Source organism: Xyrauchen texanus, chromosome 27, assembly GCF_025860055.1.
Source record: "Xyrauchen texanus isolate HMW12.3.18 chromosome 27, RBS_HiC_50CHRs, whole genome shotgun sequence".
Classification (NCBI taxonomy): domain Eukaryota; kingdom Metazoa; phylum Chordata; class Actinopteri; order Cypriniformes; family Catostomidae; genus Xyrauchen; species Xyrauchen texanus.
The window spans coordinates 27,061,708-27,076,554 of record NC_068302.1 but is presented as its reverse complement, the minus strand read 5'-3'; the positions used below and the strand labels follow the sequence as shown (position 1 = coordinate 27,076,554).

General features: G+C 36.2%; 2 protein-coding genes across 3 annotated transcripts in view; one reads left to right on the top strand and one right to left on the bottom strand.

Annotated features, from left to right (window-relative positions):
- The first annotated feature begins 6,357 nt into the window (after window positions 1-6,357).
- b3gnt7l (UDP-GlcNAc:betaGal beta-1,3-N-acetylglucosaminyltransferase 7, like) lies at window positions 6,358-7,979 on the top strand. Its single transcript, XM_052094765.1, has one exon. The coding sequence runs from the start codon at window positions 6,568-6,570 to the stop codon at window positions 7,786-7,788; it is 1,221 nt and encodes a 406-aa protein (XP_051950725.1). The 5' UTR covers window positions 6,358-6,567; the 3' UTR covers window positions 7,789-7,979.
- Window positions 7,980-8,882: 903 nt separating this feature from the next.
- cep104 (centrosomal protein 104) overlaps window positions 8,883-14,847 on the bottom strand; it is a 43,380-nt gene continuing 37,415 nt past the window's right edge. For both annotated transcript variants that reach the window (XM_052094738.1, XM_052094739.1), the window contains exons 21-22: window positions 13,565-13,655; window positions 8,883-11,752 (exon numbers count right to left, since the gene is read on the bottom strand). In XM_052094738.1, the coding sequence (XP_051950698.1) occupies window positions 11,586-11,752; window positions 13,565-13,655 (258 nt within the window). In that variant the 3' untranslated portion in view covers window positions 8,883-11,585. The remainder of the gene's footprint in view (window positions 11,753-13,564; window positions 13,656-14,847) is intronic.

Sequence of the window (14,847 nt, the reverse complement as noted above, 5' to 3'; positions counted from 1 at the left end):
AATAATATATTTCAAATCAGCATTAAATATGACAATTCTGGTATCATAAATTGTGATTCTTTACCGCATATTACGCTAAAAATACGCAATTTTCCCGGCATGTGTAGCTAATGCGCATGCGAGTTCTAGATTGATTGACAGATGATGTCTGTCTCTAAAAGGTGATTGGCTCTTTTAACTGTAAGGCGGGACTTCCTTTCTACATCCGTCGTGTGCTCAAAGCTCCTTGGTTGAGCGTTTCAATTTCTCGCAAGTGGCCCATCTCTATTGTCTTCCTCTACCTCGATTTTCTTGTTTTCTTAAGTTTTTTTTATTTATTTATTTTTATTTGTGATCTATATATATATATATATATATATATATATCCCCTGTAATTTTCTGTTCAATAAAAAGAAAAAAAAAGTGTCCCATCTCTGCTAAATGACCTCGGGATGAACTCAAAGTCTAAATAAAATTTGAAACTGATCATGTGCGCTTATCTCAAAACAATCCATATCTACTGCAAAAATCATACAAAATCTTTTTAGAAGAAAATGTTCAAAATCAAGTTATTTTACCTGCATTGAAAGTTTAGGCGTGGAAAAAAAGAGCGAGGAATCCTGCGAGTGTTCATCGCCGGTGACCGCGGAAGCTTCGCACATAATCAACGTTACATTGTCACAAGATGGGAGTTCAATAACTTTACTAGACTTTTACATGAGACCGCTGATGCACTAATAGTAATTCTTAGTTGGCCATTAGTCTGTAAGAGGTGGTAAAATTTGGTTTTGTGTTAAAACCGGTCTGTTTACCGGTTCATGCGTTTAAACGATGTAGGATGAAAAAACAGCGCCATCTTTTTACTGGAATTCCAACGAGATTGTGAGGGATAGACAAGGTTGGACGGTTGTTTAAGTGTTTTTGGATCGTTCCACTGACGAAACATTAAAAAAGAAATTTCAGTTGACAAAAAACTCCAGACAACATGAGTTGTGGAAAATTAGACGTGATGGAGCTTTTTGGTAGCTTTATACATTGCATGTCACTGAGGAGATGGTAAATCTATCCCACACAGGTTCAGTTTTAGTCAAAAATCAAAGATGGCTACATTAAATAAGGTATATGAGTCATACACTGTATATGACTAATGTGAGGTGGAGATGCTGTAAACAATTCCAACCACCATTTACAGTAGCCTATGATACATCTATGCTAGAAGAAATGCACATTGTTCGTAATGTAGGTGAGACAGAGAGTAGTAAAGGTAGTCTACAGGAGGTGCTGGGTAGTAACAGATTACAAGTAATCTAGATTATGTAAACGTATTCCAAAAATGTAGATTTAATAATAATAAATTTAATAATAATTTAATAATGTGCATAATCAAATTAAAGTTACTTTATGGATTACATTCTAGATTACATTACCAAATGCAATAACTAGTGCATAATTTACTGATTAGCTCCTACATTTTAAAGATGCTTCAGTTAATGTTCACATCAACTATGATTGTTTGTATGATTTTTGGTGCCAGACGGGCTGGTTGGGGTATTTCTGTAACTGCTGATCTCCAGGGATTTTCCTTCTCATGAAAAATTATGAGGAGGTACAAATCATACATCTCTAAATCATATATCTACAGACGATTCTGATGTGTGTGTGCAAATTTTCAGGAGTTTTTGAACATGTTAAGGGACCCAAAAGCCCCTGAAACCTTGAGAAGATGAATGTTAACAGCAATCCTTAAAACAATAGGGCCTCCTTATTTACAGTGTTTGGGCCCTAAAAATATAAATACAAGCATGTTCTTATTGACTTCTATCTTGAGCCCAATTGTTTTTAATGACCCTTTAAGCACCTTTGTTTTACTCGGCAACTGACAAATTGCAAATTTCTTTAGATTTTATGTTTAATTAATGACTTAATACATTTAAAATGAATGATTAGATTTTTATTAAAATATGCAACAAGTAAACCAAAGGCGATCAGATTACATTACCTAAAATGTGTAATCTTAAAGATTACATTACTCATTACAATTTAAGGTGTGTAATTTGTAATCAGTTCTGGAATACATTTCAGAAGGAATCTTGCGCTGTGTATAGGTAGCAGTATTCAAGTTTCTGTAATTACTTTAGTGCAGGCCTGGATCTTGAACGGTTACATTAGGGGGCAATATAACATGTAACAGAGCGGTTTTGATTTGGTGCACATGTGTATTTCAGTGGGGGATGTTACACATAATGATTCATAATGTGAAGGTGTATCTGAAAATGTAGTATTTCAATTAATTTAGATATTTTCTATAGAATCAGTTTTCCTGTGTCCCACTTTACCATAGGCATTTTTGGCATAGTGGAACAGGGTGATACTGGTAAAGTGGGACAACATAGCAAGTAATTTAAAAATAAATTGTACTTTTATTATAACATTATAGCTATAATAATGTAGTGTAGTGCAGTTCACTGCATAACTGTATTTACATGCAGTGAAAATAATATTTGTTTTGTTTGTCCTCTTAATCATATTCTACTCTTTATTTTTGCATTAATATATGATATATGAATGTGCTTTCAGTTGAGCACGTTTTTTTTTTTTTGTGTGTGGATGCTTTCTGAGGTTAATATTAATCATCATACTTATATATGTTATGAGCAAAATTATACTATATTAAAATACTGACTGTGTATCTTATTCAGAGGGATATTATCCTGTTTTAAAATGTTTTATATATATTTTTTAAAACAATACACAAGTTAATCTTGATATTTTAAGTATAATTCACAACTTAAATTTGTTCATGTAATTTTATTTAACAAGTGGATGTTTCAATCTTAGTATAAGCCTATATTGCACACCAAATAAATACTTACAATAAACTATAGGCCCGTGTCTAGATTGTTTAAGAGTGGGAGAAATGAAGTGTACCATTTTGTTAATACAAGTGTCCTACTTTACCAGTATGGCCTGAAAAGAGGGTCTTCAAAGGTTCTTCTTCCCAGTATACAGCATTTCTTAATTTTTGCTTTTCTCTAAGGAAGACATCCAAAAGTAATTCAATAATATAAATGATATAGTAATTAAAGTAAAAGTGCCATAATGATTAGTAAAAGTGCTAGGAGAAGTACAATTTCCAAACGTATCCAACTTTGCCCATATTCAAGCTATTTACTTATTTATATATTTATTTAAAGGGATAGTTCACCCAAAAATGACAATTATCTCATTGTTTACTCACCTTCATGCCATCCCATATGTGTATGACTTTTTTTCTTCGGCTGAACATGAATAACATGATATCTCAGCTCTGTGGGTCCATGCAATGCAAGTGAATGAGTACCACATTTTTGAAGCTCCAAAAAGCATAAAAAGGCAGCATAAAAGTAACAGACAAAAATTATCCTCCCTGCCCTGTAGGGTGACAATATGCACAACGAAACTGAATCACCAGAAACAAAAGAGGAATGTGAAAGTGGTTTTTATTTTTATTTTTTAAATGACATAAATATTGATTTGTTTCTCACCCACACTTGTATCTCTTCTGAAGGTATGGATTTAAATACTGGATTGATATGGATTACTTTTACACTACCTTTATATGCTTTGTGGACCTTCAAAAGTTTTGTACCCATTCACATTCATTGTATGGACCTACAGAGCTGAGATATTCTTTTAAAAATCACCAGAAGAGAAAGTCATACGCATCTGGTATGGAATGGGTGAGTAAATGATGAGAGAATTTTCATTTTTGGGTGAACTATCATTTTAAGTTCTAATAGCAGGCGGGCTGTCTACGGAGTGACAGATGGGTAGCGATATTAAACACATGGTGGCGCCAAATACTAAAAACTCTAAGTGCTGGTCAAACGCTTAATAGCTTCAGTAATTTTCTGACTGTGTGGGTCTGTGGGAGGGATGTGTAGAGAGAAGTTAGAAATCTTAAACTTAAATTTTTTTCTGACATACTACATTGCAAAATGGGTTTACACATAAACATTCATACACTTTGAATGTACTCGCTCTTGATGTCACATCCAACTCGCCTCAATCCGGGTGGTGGAGGACCAATCTCAGTTGCCTCCATCTGAGACCATCAATCCATGCATTTTATCACGTGGCTTGATGAGCGCATTACTGTGTAGGCCTATGTGGAGGCTTCACGCTATTCTCCACGGCATACATGCACAACTTGCCATGCGCCTCACCGAGAGGCAGTACCACATTATGGTGACCACGAGGAGGTTATACCATGTGACTCTAACCTCCCTAGCAACCAGGCCAATTTGGTTGCTTATGAGTCCTGGCTGGAGTCACTCAGTTATTAGTTTTGGATTTTTTATTTTGTTTTTATTTCTATTTTATATTCAGTTTGCCATTTAGTTTAGTTTTCCTTATTTTTCACAGTTTGTCTGTTAGTTTTAGTTCCGTTTTCATTTTGTCAGTGTTTTGTAGTTTCAGTTTAGTTAGTTTTTATTTTAGTTTTTGTATTTTTTTTATGGCTGCCAAAGCTGAGCGTTTACTGGTGTAATTTAAAAAGTCCAATATAATTTCTGTTCTCAGAGCAGTCTTGTGTTACCTCTACCTAATGGTATTTTCATGTTTAAAGTGGATTGTAAATGTTACAAATTGTATAATATAGGGTGAATATGGGTAGTAACAACGGACATTTAAGCTTGATCCACATTATATGTATTTCCTTAAATGATTATAAATCATTACTAAACTAATCTTTGGGGAGTACACAATTAAAGGGTTAGTTCACCCAAAAATGAAAATTCTCTCATCATTTACTCCCCCTCATGCCATCCCAGATGTCTATGACTTACTTTCTTGTGCAGAATACAAATGAATATTTTCAGAAGAATATTTCAGCTCTGTATGTTCATATAATGCAAGTGAATGGTGACCAGAACTCTGAAGCTCAGATAGGCACATAAAGGCATCATAAAAGTTATCCATAAGATGTAATTAAATCTGAAGTTAAATCAATGTCTTCAAAAGTGATATAATAGGTGTGGGTGAGAAACAGTTCAATATTTTAGTCCTTTTTTACTGTAAACCTTGACATCATCTGTCTCCTTGGCGATAATGATTTCAAGCTCAATTTTATTTCCCAGTGCCAGCTGGCACTCTGCAGACTCTACTAGTAAGTGTAATTGAGCTTGAAATAATGGTCAGTCCAGTAGACTGCAATTGAGTGAAAAAGGAGTTACATTTTGGTTTGTTCTCACCCAAAACAGATTAGATCACTTCAGAAGGCAGATGGATTAAACCAGCGGTTCTCAACCAGGGGGCCGGGACCCACTAGAGGGCCTATGCACACTTCCAAGTGGGCCTCAAGATAACTTAAAATGTATTTAAAATAAGAAATATTTAAATAATTAAAATAATCCTAATTAAAATGCTAAAAATACCTTAAGATATATGCCTACAAATTATAAAAATATCCATGAATTAATTATTTTAATGTCTTTCGGGCCTTCGAATATTGTCTTGGACAGTGGGGGGCCTTGGAGTAAAAAAAAACTGGATTAAACCACTTATGGATAACTTTTATACTGCCTTTATGTGCTTTTTGGAGCATCAGAGTTTTGGAGCTACAGAGCTGAAATATTCTTCTAAAAATCTTAATTTGTGTTCAGCAGAAAAAGAAAGTCATACACATCTGGGATGGCATGAGTAAATGATGAGATCATTTTCATTTTAGGGTGAACTATCCCTACTTTTTGAGGTTTTAAATGGATGATTTTACTTTGGGATGTGTGACAGACCTCATTTCAGGAACATCGTTGGATAAAGAAATGGTAAATACATTTTTGTTAAATTTGTTTAGGTTATAAAAAGGTCAAATTAAACTTGTGTGAAAGTATATATAAAAATATTAAAATGAATTCCAAATAGAAAATAATTGTTCATCTCCCCCACTTTACCAACACTGCTTAAACAAATCTGTGATTTGGTCAAAAGAAGGTCTTCAAAAGGTTCTACATCCTATTGAATAATTCTTAATTTTTTGCTTTTGACAGGTAGAAGACCCCCAAAGCTTTATTTAAAGGTATAATCTTGTTATGTGTCGTTTAGATCATAACTCAAAGTGTTAAGAAAAGTAAATGTATTAACTAAAACTGTATAAAAAACAAAAACAAAACAAACAAAAAATACTTTTTTTTTTTGTTTTGTTTTGTTTTAGATCGTTTTCATTAACTATAATAATAACACTGGCCACCTCACACTAGGCTTGCACAGCTGTCATGAGTAACCAGAGAGCCCGTCACAGGGTGGTGTGGGTCGAGTTCGTGAGGGTGGAGTAAAGAGGAGGGCAGATAGTTTTAACGGACGCCGGCCTCCTATTTCAGCAGTTCAACGATGGGACTGAAAGAGAGTACTTGCAGCAATTTATAAGGCGATGACAGAGAAAACACTGTCTGACAGGAGGAAAAAGGTGCCTGAACTGCCGGGACAGTTTTCAGCCTTATCAACATTAACTTTCATGGATTATTCCCTTGACCCTATATTTCCAGATCTATTGGAGTTCGTTCACTTTTCATGAGAAATTAACTGTCCACTCAAATTGACTGCTTAGGCGTTATGGAGTTCTTCTGTCGAAAGAAAAAGAATAGGCCTATAAGGACTGCAGTCAGCTTGACTCTGGTGTTTGCCACTTTGCTGATGCTTCAGAAACTGATAACAGTGGATACGAACATTAGGGATATCAAGGTCGAATTGAAAACAAAGTTCTGTGGCCCCGAATGCGAGTCAGTCAAAAAGAACAGCATAAGGACCGTTGGAGATTCAGCCCAAACGAGTGAAAGTAGCTTGGCACCGGTGACCAATATCATGCCAACAACTTGGGACGTGCAGACTATTAACTGTACAGAAAATTCTACATTAAGAACCGAGGAGCGGTTTCGTCATATGAATCCCCGGTTCCACACATTTGTCCTCCAGAGACATTGCAGATATTTTCCCATGCTGCTGAATCACCCAGAGAAGTGTAGCGGTGAAGTAGATGTTCTGGTCGTGGTCAAATCGGTTATTGAAGAACACGACCGGCGAGAGGCAGTGCGTAAGACGTGGGGTAAAGAACAGGTCATTGAGGGCATGAGAATCAAAACGTTATTCCTATTAGGCGCTCCATCGACTGGCAAAGACTCAAGAAATTTACAAGCGCTGGTTCAATATGAAGACCGAACCTATGGGGACATATTGCAGTGGGACTTCATGGACACCTTTTTTAACCTCACCTTGAAGGAGGTCAATTTTCTGAGGTGGTTCAACATCTACTGCAAAAAAGTCCCCTTCATCTTCAAAGGAGATGATGACGTGTTTGTCCACTCAAAAAACCTCGTGGAATTAATTGGGTTTAAGATAGAGGAGAAGAAGGTGGACAACCTCATTGTTGGAGACACCATTTTCAAAGCAAAACCGATCAGAAACCGTCAGAGTAAATATTTCATTCCCAAAGAGTTGTATGATCAACCCTATCCACCTTACTTGGGTGGCGGAGGATTTCTCATGTCCTCTCAAGTGGCTCAGAGGCTGTTCGTGGTTTCTGAAAACGTGGAGCTTTATCCAATTGATGATGTGTTTTTGGGCATGTGTCTTCAAAAGTTAAATATCACCCCTGAGCTGCACCTGGGCTTTAGAACATTCGGGATCATAAAGCGCAAAATGACTCCCTTGAACAGAGAGCCGTGCTTCTTCCGTAACCTCATTGTAGTGCACAAACTCAGTCCATTCGAGCTTCTGAAAATGTGGAAACTTGTGCAAAACGAAGACCTCAACTGTGCCAGACAAGTTGTGTTCTAAAACTCAACTCTATATGGGCATTTATAAAGAAAGAGAGAACACTTTTCTTTAATATTAACCTTTTTATTATTATTATTTTTAAATAATTATTTTTTATTTTCATCCTTTCTTTTGTAACAAAGTTGTGTTATGATATTGTGAGCTATTGTTATGAATGCTTATATTGTTATCCATTTTTACCAGAAACAATAAATCACTAATTTACTCATGTTTCTTTTTATTATTAGACCTACATTTAAACACTTGTTGCTCTTGCTCAACAGATGCATATGTGTCATGTTATTCTCCATAAAGAACAAATACAATCTATACACAGGAATTCAATTGGTATACACTACTCAAGATGATAACATTTTTGTTTTCTAAAAAAATATGTATATGTCTCGTATGCATCAAACACTGATGACGTAACAAAAATACCCTTTCCCCCTTTTTTTGGTAGGTCTAAAGAGGATAGAGTGGATATTTGATATACTTTGTGTGTAATGGCAACACTAGTGTAATATCCTCTCTTTTCAAACAAACATTAAAACAATTAGGCTAATACAAATTACTGCAGTTCACAGCTCAAAATACTGAGTTATTTTCTGTTGGAGGCGTTTGGGATACTGAATGTCTCTGAATACCGAAAACCATGTTAAGACTCAAGATTATGATTAGGATAATTTGAGATGACAAGAATATATATATATATACACACACACACACACACACACACACACACACACACACACACACACATTCTGACAGTCTAACCTTTTTTAAGATGGTTGTAATTTTGCAAATAAAACTTTTATAGCTGCTATAACTATTCTTGATTATTTTTTATCATCAAGAATTTCCAATGTTCTGTGAAAGTGGTTGATGGAAGAAAAAAACATTACGTGGAAAAATAAACTATGTAGCAAAAATTAATATTCAGCTTTCCATAATATTCAAAATATGTAATAACCATCAATGAGTTTAATCAAGGAGTTGGTTTGGCTTTATGTTGTTCCATTTCAACTTACAAAGCGTCTATAGCAGTTTAAACACATTAAATAATGTATGCAACATACAGAAAATGTATTCAATTACATTTATTAAAACACAGAGCTTAGTCAAAGCAAATATTAGTTTCCATCAATTTTGATACATAAATTTGTGGGGCATGAAATCAATGTGTATTAATAGAATTCAAAATACAAAAAAATTATTCCTGCAAGCTTACACATTTTATGCTTTAAAATAGCAGTATAAATGAAATCAAAACTATATTTCTTGATAAGTATCTGGTTGTTGTGTAGACATCTTTTTATTTTCTCCCCAATTTGGAATGCCCAATTCCCAATGCGCTTTAAGTCCTTGTGGTGGCGTAATGACTCGCCTCAATCCAGGTGGCAGAGGACGAATCTCAGTTGCCTCGTCATCTGAGACAGAGAATCCATGCACCTTATCACGTGGCTTGTGGAGCGTGTTACCACGGAGACCTAGCGCATGTGGAGGCTTCACGCTATGCGGCATCCAAGCACAACTCGCCACGTGCCCCACCGTGACCGATAATCACACATTATAGCAACCACGAGGAGGTTACCTCATGTGATTCTACCCTCACTAGCAACCGGGCCAATTTGGTTGCTTAGGAGACCTGGCTGGAGTCACCCAGCACACTCTGGATTTGAACTCGTGACTCCAGGGGTGGTAGTCAGCGTCAATACTCGCTGAGCTACCCAGGCTCCCTATGTGCAGACATCTTATCCTTTACATACAACATTAAAAGCTGTAAACTGTGCTTTTGTGTTTGAGGAAAAGCAGTGCAATGCATAAGCCCACCTATACTGTTTAGAATGCATGGAAAGCGGCAAGATTAAGACCCCAAAGATTAAGACCCCAAATTTACCCAAGGAGTAAATGCAAGGCCAAGTATTTTCTAATTGGCCACTAAATTCATAGTACCTAAAGGTAGCTCGCAACCACATCCTGGAGAACAATCAAATTCGTAATTAGTGCATAATTTTTAGTACTTCCTCTGCTCACTAGCACCAGTTTACTGTGATAGAAAAAGCTCTGCTGTGCTTTTTAAATCTGTTACTCTATAATTTAGATGATTTATGCCGAAAATAAATACTGATTATAGCAAACATAAAAAAACAAGCGCTACTCCGTTCAAAAAATCCTATCATATACTACCAGTATCATCTACAGTATATTTCATATATATTAAGACTTTTGTTTTCAAAATTAATACCATTTGGTTATGCATCACTCATTTGGATTTACATGTTTTTGCCACTTATACAACACTTTACACTCTAAATCAATTGCTTAGGTTGACTCAAAATTATATTGATATATAATTGATATTTAAAAATTGGACATCTTAGACCAGCAACATATCCATACATGAGAGAAACATGTATGCGGTGCATCCCTTAATCTGTTATGTGTATGTTTTTGCCACAGCAGTGAAAGTGTGAGCTACAGACACTGCATTATGTCAGCATGACACCAGAACACATTCTTAAAATGAAAACACAGTGACATCTCTGTACTGAGGAAGTGTTTAAGGTGGTTTCGTTTTTGAGTTCAATTTAACTCTATCGTTACTCATTCTCATAAATTCAGAATAAATTCTTTAGTTCACTCCTCATTGTACACAAATATTTTTAAAAGTACATGATTCTGTATTATTAGGCACCGAATCAGCTTGTTCTGCCTTTCGTATTATTTCGGTCTCGGTCAATCTAAATGATATGAATCTTATAAAAATAAGGATTCACTTGAAATGCAAATTATGGACCAAAGCATAACTGAATGAATACAGCTTCTAATAGCAGGTTGCAGATCACACCCTGTGATTTAAAACTTAACTGGAGCATAATTCACACACCAGACAAAACAGTTTGCATACCAGCAACTACAAATAAGATTGAGCCCTTTCTAGGAAAAATTAAATGATACCAAGAGTTATAATACTGAAGTAAATGCAAAGACCAATGAGTTGTTAATAGTCTATAGTGTCGCCCTTGTAAATCAAACAGGTTTTCTAGAGTTGGCTCTTCATTCTGCCAGCAGTGGCCTCATGTGTTGGCACTGTCTCCGTACCAATAAGTCATGATTTTCTTGGGGAAAAAAGGGCAGTTCAGCAACATGAGTCACAGCCCCCTTCAAGAAAAACAAAATTTTTGTACAAGCAAACATTATGTGGTGAGGACCAATTTAGTGCATTATCTGAATCAGAGATAATAAAATGAGACTCAGATAAATGGTCTCTATGAGCTCTGCAAGTCCAAATCTATAATGGATTTTTTGTTTGTTTTAAAAGGCTACTTTACACTTTTAGCTATGGTGCTAGTGATCCTTTTGATCTTTGAGTGCTACAAATCACAAAATGTTCACATAAAATACACACACTAAACAAAGCAAGTTTAAAACAAGATACAAGAATATAATTTTAAAATAGTTTACAAAAGAAAAGTTAAACACAGAGCAGAATACCTGCTCATAACCGGTTTCTCTGGTCAAATATCTCATAAATTATCATCATACATTTTAGATTTTCCAAGCTTCCTACATATACTCTGTTACATTTAGTTATGGGTAAATTTTATATCAGGTGTCTCCCATAACAGCTTGTGCTCAGAACAATGATGCTGATGCTACAATCGTGTAATGTAGGAACATTTTTAAACAAGTACAGAATAAGTGCAATCATTTATGTTAAACCCGGCAACCCCTGATATGAAGTAGATTCACGTTTTTGCTGCGAATCAGTCATAAGAGGTTTATTCCAGTAAAGTTAGCATGTAGTTCCTGTGCTATGCCTGTTGTAGTCTGTGGGTAGAGACCTTGCCTGGGGGATTTTTGTTGCCTCTGTTGATTCTGGAAGCAGGTGCATGGATGCGACTGCCTCTCCCCTGCCCTCGAGCCTTAGGTTTGGAAATCACCATTGTTGTCTTCGCTACAGATGTGCTGACTATCTTTCCTGAGGCCAGAGAATATGAGATGCCCAAACACACAAACATTTATAAAGAAGTAAATTAGTTGTTGTCAATAAACATGGATTGTCACGAAGAGTCTGCTTTTGCAGTGCAGGTCAAATCCAAGTTTTGGGGCAGTACAGGCTTTGATGAGGCAGTGTGGGGAAGATGGGACATTGTGGTACACTAGAGGATGTGTAGTGCAGAGGTATGTCTAAGGTTGTCAAAAGTAGTGGTCGACCAATAAATTGCCATGGCCGAGAAATCAGCCGATACATTTTCCTGTTTGGAAGATGAGTTTATTAAGCCACGACGTCACCGAGAATCACCAGCTTGAATGTGAGGGAACTGTCAATGACCATACACGATTTGTTTTGTTGTCATCTTGTGCAATCGTGTTACCACAATAATAGACCGGTGTGTGACACAGTCACATTTAAACGGTTTGCATATTGGAGCCGCAACAGACCTGTATGAGGTTTAACATGCTCAGGTCTTTCATTGTCTCTCTCTCTTCTCGAACAGTTCCATGTAACTGTAACTGTCATAAAAAGGCAAATATCAATAATATACTTATCAGCCACAACATTAAAACCACTGACAGGTGAAGTGTATAATATCGATTATCTCATTACAACAGCACCTGTCAAGGGGTGGGATATATTAGCCAGCAAGTGAACAGTCAGTTCTAGAATTTCATGTGGAAAAATGGGCAAGCGTTAAATATCTGAGCGACTTTGAAGGGGCCAAATTGTGATGGCTTGGCGACTGGGTCAGAGCATCTCCAAAATGCCAGGTGAATTAAATAATGTATTAATTTCTTTGTTCAATTACTAAAATGGGAAAACTAAACAAAAACTGCTTTCTTCCATCATATTTTAAGGGTATTAAAAAATATATTTTGGTCGACCTCTAGTCAATAGTAACTTTGGTACCAAGTTGGTGCTAAAATAAACATTTTCTACATTATTGGTAGTCTGGCTGTTAGGTGGCTCACATGCATATTTGCCAAATAGATGTGCTGCTGATCTCATTCTGAAATCAGTAACAGTTGGTCAAAAGTTCTTTAGCTAAAAATTGGTCTGTGCTTTCCAAAATTTAAAGCATTGCCCTAGAGGCCAAAACTTTGTGTTGTTGAATGTTTGGGCATGTGTGAGCTCCGATTTCAGGTGAAATATCCACAGAATTGTGCCAAAGTCATGTTATAAAGAGAGTTGTTTTTAGCTGTACCTGTCGTGATACAGTAATGCATATTGTATAAATCATACGCCCTAACCCACACCCGAAATCTAACCGCCATTGGAGTAGAAATTCGCACACCAGACACATCTGTAGGACAAAACACATTATCCCAAATTTTGAAACCATTGTTTTCTATCAATGTACACATACTGGAGCTGCTGCCTTGCTTCTGTCAGCAGCACCTAGCTACAACTCACGAGGATGTTCAAAATTCTGCAACGCCACTGTAATAAATTACATTAAATTCAACTCAAATTGTTAGCAAATTACATACACAATATTATTGATTGAGCCTAGGCTAGAAGATACACTGTGTATATTTTTCAGTAACAAGGTGTGCATGTTTGACAGGTTGAATAAAGCCTTGGCTACATATAGGCTGCATCTGAAAGCTTAGGGAACAAGTCAGTTAATGGCTTAAAAGATAGTCTTTTTGAATAAATGGAACAGTTGGGATTATGTGGGACAATGCAGGGGCAGTGTGGATCATTAGGGGCGTTATGGGGCAAAGTGGGGCTTGTAGGGGACAGTGTGGGGTTGTAAAGGTCTCATTGAGGTGACAGATGTATGATCACCTTGTGTGTGTGTGAGAGTGCTCTGCTGTACCACTCTCCTACGTGAGTTCTGTTTGCAACCCTCTGCTCCCATGAGGTGAGACTTCCAACCCTGCAAACACAAGACATGCACTGTTATACTGCTGTAAGAGGAACGTGTGTGCGTACGTGTGAGAGAGAGAGATGGCCACACTCACTTTAATACTAGAGTCATTCATTTACAGTATCGTTGTAGGTACACACATGCAAATAATATCTATGTATGAACTTGTTTGCAACCTTGATTTTTCATACATGCTACATTTTATATCAGTTGTGTTAGGAAGGGTTAGTAATAAACCTTGTGTAATATCAGCTCTTCCACTATTAAACATAATGAACTTGGGAAACTTCATGTGAGTTTGTAGTATATCTGGTGAAGTCTTCCTTTTTGGTCACAGCAGGCTGTGAAATCAACATCCTTTAACCAATAGAATAATGTTAGGTACTTTCAATTGTCAAGCCATTTTAAGAGTTAATTAAGCATCTGTTAAAAGTCAAGAATAACCAATATATTCCCTGCCAAATCTAAAAATAAAACCAAACATTGTTAATCAAAACCATGAATTACTGTACTTCCAGCACAGTAATTTGTATCTATTTTGGCATAACACAATGTCCTCAGAATTATTTTATATTAAACAGATCAGTTGCTTCCATGAAAATTAAATGTTTTAAAAGACATTTAAAATGACTGAATATAACAGCATCTATCCTGTTATGTAATGGTTTGTTAAATGTCAGAATTTAATTCCTTTAAAATACTAATCACTGTTAAACACTGTTCAGTGTATCTGAACCAGTTTGCCCTTATTTTTCTATTGTATAGTAGGGCTGGGCGATATAATGTAATTGGATATGGACAATGTCTTACAAAGATCCCGATGCCGAACAGATGATGATCGACAATATCGGGAAATGGCAAAGTCATGGATCTGGGAAGTCGTCATATATTAAACAGTGGCCACAATGTGAAACTAACACCTGCCACCCACAAAATGCAACAAGGCTGAATCCAGTTCGCAAGTTTCTCGTCCAAATGTTTTTCATGTCCGGGTAATTTTGCTCATCTACCCGCAACAGCCAGATGACCTGTAAAAAATCTCGGAGTAACATATCACAAGAAATACTGTTAGTCAAAAAGACATGCGCTTGAAGAAACACACTATTATATTTTTAAGAACAAACAAAAGAAAAGACAAAATCAATGCTTGTGCCTGATTCACTGTTTGTGCAGTCTCGTGGAACAAGTGAATGTAAAGAGT